Raw genomic sequence first — 5,948 nt, 5'->3', positions numbered from 1 at the left:
ATTTAGTATAATAGTTTATCTTTATTTATTTTTTTAATATTATGTATATATTTTTGAACACGTTTTATGTATGTATGTATATATGTGTAAGTATATATTATTTTTCAATATTTGTATGTATGTATGTGTAAAGTATATAAACATTAAACACATTTTATGTAAGTTTATTTTATATTATTGACTTAGTTTATTATATATTATATAATAATTAATTATATTTCATAAGATTTGCACTGAGACGTTGTCCCCTTTCTCCTCATTACAATTTTTCCGTAATGTTTCAAAGGTTGTCTGGTGGAGATTGCTTAAAGCAATAAGACCGCCTTTGCATACGTGTTTTTCTTTAAATTTTATTTGTGTTGTTCTTTCTATATATTTCTTTTATGTGTGCAATAAAGTATATTCTATTCTATTCTATTCTAAAGATTTAATAATAATCCAGTAAATAGAGAATATCAATGAACAAAACCCCCTAAAATAGCAAATACAGCTCCTATCACATCACTGCACCTGCGTGGCGGTAGGGTGAGTACACACCACGCCCTCCGGTTCCTCACACTGTGACCTCTGCATGACAGAGAACACACACGACAGTGAGACACACACGAGACAAAAATTATTGTGCATTTTACACTAAAATATATTTTTTTTATAATGAATTTAAATTCATCTTTAGAATATTTTATTCTTATTTTTTATTTTATTAATTAATAATTCCAATAAAATATTTTTCTTATTTATTTTATTTTTCAGAACTATAATTTCTATTTCATCAAATTCATGATTAGGATGTTGAATTGGCTTAGAAATTAATTTACTTAGATTTATCCCCTTAATCTCTTCCCCCAATAATCTATTAAATTCAGAAGCTTCCTTAAAATATTTTTTAACTCAATCTATTGCATCAATAATTTTTTTATTTTCTATCCTATTGAATTTATTTCTTATAAAAATATTTATTAATGATTTATTATCAATTATAAATTCTGCAATATTAATAAAAATAGGTTCTGTTCCTTTTCATTTTTGATTTCCTAATATTATAGAAGGATTATCATGATTTAATAGATTTATTTTAATAACATGACAAAAAATTTCACCAATGATTTTATTATCTTATAATATAAATTTTATTTTTTTAATTTTTATTATAATTTTTAATGTAATAATTGGAGCTGTAGGAAGATTTAATCAAACTTCTTTACGTGAATTAATAGCTTTTTCTTCAATTAATAACATTGGTTGATTAATTTCAGCTTTATTAATTAGAGAAAATTTATGATTAATATATTTTCTATTCAATTCAGTTAAATTCAGTTGAAACTGGTGTCGATCGTTCGGGCTCCGAGGGGCCTTCAAGGTGGTATACAACCCGCGGGAATGCGCGGGAAGGTGCCGGCGGTTAGTGGCGAAAACCGATTTTTTCAGTTTTCCCCGCTCGGATTCAGTTGAAACTGGTGTCGATCGTTCGGGCTCCGAGGGGCCTTCAAGGTGGTATACAACCCGAAGTTGGAAGGTGAAGGTGCGGGCGGTAAGTGGCGAAAACCGATTTTTTCACTTTTCCCCGCTCGGATTCAGTTGAAACTGGTGTCGATCGTTCGGGCTCCGAGGGGCCTTCAAGGTGGTATACAACCCGCGGGAATGCGCGGGAAGGTGCCGGCGGTAAGTGGCGAAAACCATCCTTCTGCGAGGCAGTGGTGCCCGCGAAGGAGTCAGCGGAGGCTTTTGCCGAAGTCGCCATCCACCGTAAGAGACCGGGTCGCCGGAGGGCGGCACACGACCGCCGCCTTCCGCCCTAATGTGCCAGAGGGCGGTCAGCTTGGGGAAGCTGGCTGCCTACCAACCTGGCCCGAGTAGGCGCGCGCAGGTTGCTCCCGCGCGCTACTCCGAGCAGGCCGTCGAGGGTGCCCACATACCCTTGACTCCGCGACGTGCCTAGCAGGCTCCCGCCGCCGCGTTTCGTAGACGATTCTAGTCCCCGCGTCTCGCGGTCAGTGGCGGTCGAGGAGGAGCACCGTGAGGTTTTAGTGGGTATTGGGATTGGCCTTCAGCCGGTCCATGAGTCCCACATAACCCGCTCGAGTCCCCACTCGGGCCGGTATCCGTAAAAGGATTTCCTCATGTTAAAAAAAAAAAAAAAATGTCAGGTTAGGTTGGGGTGCTTGGTCGGATGACCTCCTCGTGTGTTCACCCGCTGTTGGCCCTTTCTCGAATGCTTGTCGTTCGGGGGGGACGAACAGTGTTGCGGACCGGTGCACCCTGGGCGGCGAGTAATTGGTGCCTACAGGATTCGTCCTTGGGTAATGATTGCTCGCTGGCTAATAATCCGGCGTGGTTCTTCGCGTGTCCTCTGTCATGCAGAGGTCACAGTGTGAGGAACTGGAGGGCGTGCGTGGTGTGTACTCACCCTACCGCCACGCAGGTGCAGTGATGTGCCAGCGCCGAATATATCGGAACTCCACTCTTGGTTGCGGTCATGTCTCGTAATCAGGAGTGGAACTGAGGGCCTTGCCTTTACCGGCCGGGCTGCGAGGAAGAAAACCTCTATAAAAAATTACCCCAACCCAAGCGGCGAAGCAGCGCGAGGGGTTCATGGCTGATGGGATCTCCCCGGGTACCGGCCGACACCCTGGCGTAATAGGCTTATCCGAGTACAGGGGGCACTGCTCGGATGGACCGTTTTTCCCCCACACTCGTGGGAACAAAATGGAAAATGTTAACTTAAAAACCCAAAATGATGACGTAGAGAGGCCCGAGGAGGGCGGTGATCTGTTGTTGTCCGAGATGGGCGGAGTAGTAGTTGTGCCCGAGAAAGGCGTAGGGAGTACTTTGCTCGAAAGGGGCAAAAGTCCGGCACTTGTGCCAATAGGAGGGGGGTTGAAGGATGCGCGAGTCGTGTTAGAGCGTCTGGACCATGAGGAGGTTGCCTCTATTATAAGAGGTAGGTCCAGGTCGTCACTTTCGTCGCGAGGCCGTTTCTGGGCGGCTTCCGAGTCAGACGCCGATGGCGTGATGTCTGTTGGGTCGAACAGCTCCAATGCTATCGAGGGGGCTAAAGCGCAGTTCCGAAAGGACAGAAAGAGGCGCCATCACAGGAAGAGTAACTCTGAATCCTCGGATGCGGATGGGGAGACAGAGACAAGCCGAAAGCGAAGGTTGCTTCGGCCAGAGGGAGTCGTGGTCGTACCAAATATTCCTGATGAGAATATAGGGCTAGCTGCTGGAAAGAAGGCGCTAAACGATGCCAAGCGCGAGGAGCGCCGGCTGAGGGCGGAGGAGGAAGTTGCTGAAATCTCCGCGGCGATACAAACTAGAGCAAGTTCTAGGCTCTCGGATGTGCCCCTGGAACTTTGCGGTGAGGAGCACATGGTCTCCGACTTGCGTAGCCAAGTATCTGATAGCTTGGCTATAATCAATAGAGTCGCCTGCAAGTCGGGGAATCTGAAGGGCACATTTACTAGGGCCCTTAAAGACGCTGCCGGAGTTATCTCTTCTGCCGTTAATACTCTGGCAAAGAGGACTGCATCAGAGGAAGTGGATATCCTCAAGGCAACAAACTCGCGACTGCAGTCGGAGTTGGTGGAGTTGCGGAAGGAGTTTGCCCTTTTGAGAGCGGAGTTGGAGCGGTCTAGAGCATCGGACTTGCGACCCACTCCCACGGAGTCTATTGCTGTGGAGGACATAGTGGGCACTATGGTCTCCACCAGGCTGGAAGCCTTTAAAGATCGGTTACCACCGGAGAGAAATCTGCGACCTCCGCTAGCGGCGGACAAGCGCAAGGTGGATAGCCCAAAGCAGGCGCAAGTGGACCCTGTCGCATCCACTTTGATGGCGCCGGCTAATCCGGCACCAAAGGAGCAAAGGTCTAAAAAGGCCAAGAAGAAGAAAGGCCCGGTGAAGACCGCATCTACTGAGCCTCGACCTCTGCCACCCGCTCCGGCTGATATGTCTGAGGGCTGGACTGTAGTAGCCCGGAAGGGGGCCAAGAAGAGAAAGCCAGCTCCTAAGCCGAAAGCGCAAAAGGCTAAAGCGCAAAAGGAGCCAAAGTTGCGTCGTCCTAGATCGCAAGTTGTGACGATTAAGTTGCAGCCAGCCGTCGCCGACAAGATGTCGTATAGCGATGTCCTTACCCGGGTCAAGGAAAGTATAAAGTTGGAAGACCTGGGTATAGAGGACCTGAGATTCCGTGTTGCGTCTACTGGCGCTAGAATGCTAGGCGCTAGAATGCCTGGCGCCAACACTGCTGAGAAGGCGGATGCGCTAGCTGAGAAGTTGCGTGGGGTTCTCAGCCCCGAAGAGGTCCAGGTGTCGAGGCCAGTGAAATGTGCGGAATTGAGGGTGTTTGGCCTCGATGACTCCGCCACTGCTGAGGACGTGACGGCGGCAATAAGCCGAGTTTCCGGCTGTGCCGCGGGTAATATAAAAGTCGGAGAGATCCGACAGGACCGGGCCGGTCTAGGAATAGTATGGGTCCGATGTCCTGTCGGCGCAGCGCAGAAGATTAGCGGGGCGAGACTACTTGTTGGCTTCGTCTCTGCTGGAGTGAGGCTGTTGATGCCCCGTGCGCAACGTTGTTTCCGTTGCCACGAAGTGGGCCACATGGCTGCGAAGTGCAGTAGCCAGGTGGACCGGAGCAAACAGTGTTTCCAGTGTGGCCAGACCGGGCATCAGCAGAGATCGTGTTCGGCAGAGCCTCATTGTCCGGTGTGTGAGGCGGCGCAAAGGCCCGCTAATCACATGTTGGGGAATGCTGCCTGTGGAAAGGCTAGCACCAATAACGGTGGAAAGCGCAGACGAGTGCCGGCAACATCGGCCAGGTCTAATATCCCAGCTGGGCCTGAGGAGGTGCAACACATGGAAGACCAATAATGGCTCTCCGTGTGTTGCATGCGAACATTAACCACTGTGCTAGGGCCCAGGACTTATTGGTCCAAAGCCTGGCGCAGTGGTCTATCCAGGTGGCGGTTGTTTCGGAGCCCTACAGCGTTCCCGACAGAGACAACTATGTAGCCGACAACACCGGGGTGGTGACTATTATCACCCAGGTCGCCGCGGGCTCCCCGCCTTTCTCACGTGTAGAGAGAGGTGTGGGATGCGTCGCCGCACTTGTCGGCAACCTAGTTGTCGTAGGGGTCTACTTTTCCCCCAATCGAACTCTCGCGGAGTTTGAAGAGTTCCTTATACGATTGGGGGAAATGGTAGAGCGATTTCGTCCGGCGGAGATGTTGGTGGCCGGCGATCTCAACGCGAAGTCCAGCGTGTGGGGCTTCGCAACGACGGATGTGCGTGATGTGACGCTGTCGGAGTGGGCTGTTGCCACCGGTTTGTCTGTGCTCAACCGAGCGACCAAGAACACGTGTGTGCGAAGGCTGGGCGGATCCGTCGTGGACGTTTCGGTCGCGAGCCCGGCCCTAGCATGTCGTGTTCGGGGCTGGCGAGTGCTGGATGATGTGTCTATGTCGAGGCGAGAACGCAGCTGCAGGAGGAGATCGGTCGTGTGAAAGGCGAGTCGCACGACCGGTTGATCGCGGGGATAGACTTAGACCCGTACGGCACACCTTACCGAATGGTGCTCGGTAGGTTACGGGCTTGGGCACCACCACTGACGCAGACACTCCAACCGGACGTACTCCGAGGGGTTCTGTCGTCGCTATTCCCGCAGCGGGCCAGTTTTGCACCACCCAGTATGGCCCGCCCTGCAGCGCGTGAGGAGGAAGAGGAGGACGACGAGGACAGCGTCACACCACCGGTGGAGGAGGAGGAGCTCGAAGAAGCTGTACGCCGATCTCGGCTCAAGAGCACCGCCCCGGGCTTGGATGGCATTCCCGGCCGGGCGCTAACTCTGGCCCTCAACACCTTAGGGCCCAGAGTGCGAGGACTATTCACTGCCTGTCTGGCTCAAGCCATAATTCCACAGCGGTGGAAGACAGGCAGGTTAGTCCTCATCA

General features: G+C 50.1%; 1 protein-coding gene across 1 annotated transcript; it reads left to right on the top strand.

Moving 5' to 3' along the window:
- The first annotated feature begins 2,706 nt into the window (after positions 1–2,706).
- LOC146526648 (uncharacterized) lies at positions 2,707–4,869 on the top strand. The gene has a single exon (XM_085206885.1). It carries the CDS (start codon positions 2,707–2,709, stop codon positions 4,867–4,869), a length of 2,163 nt encoding a protein of 720 aa, XP_085063011.1.
- The last annotated feature ends 1,079 nt before the right edge of the window (positions 4,870–5,948 follow it).

The sequence above is a fragment of the Heliconius melpomene genome, unplaced genomic scaffold, assembly GCF_056956725.1.
Source record: "Heliconius melpomene rosina isolate 202511_hmr_F unplaced genomic scaffold, ASM5695672v1 Hmr00187, whole genome shotgun sequence".
Taxonomy (NCBI): domain Eukaryota; kingdom Metazoa; phylum Arthropoda; class Insecta; order Lepidoptera; family Nymphalidae; genus Heliconius; species Heliconius melpomene.
The sequence above is the reverse complement of the archived record's forward strand: the minus strand, read 5'-3'. Positions and strand labels throughout refer to the sequence as shown.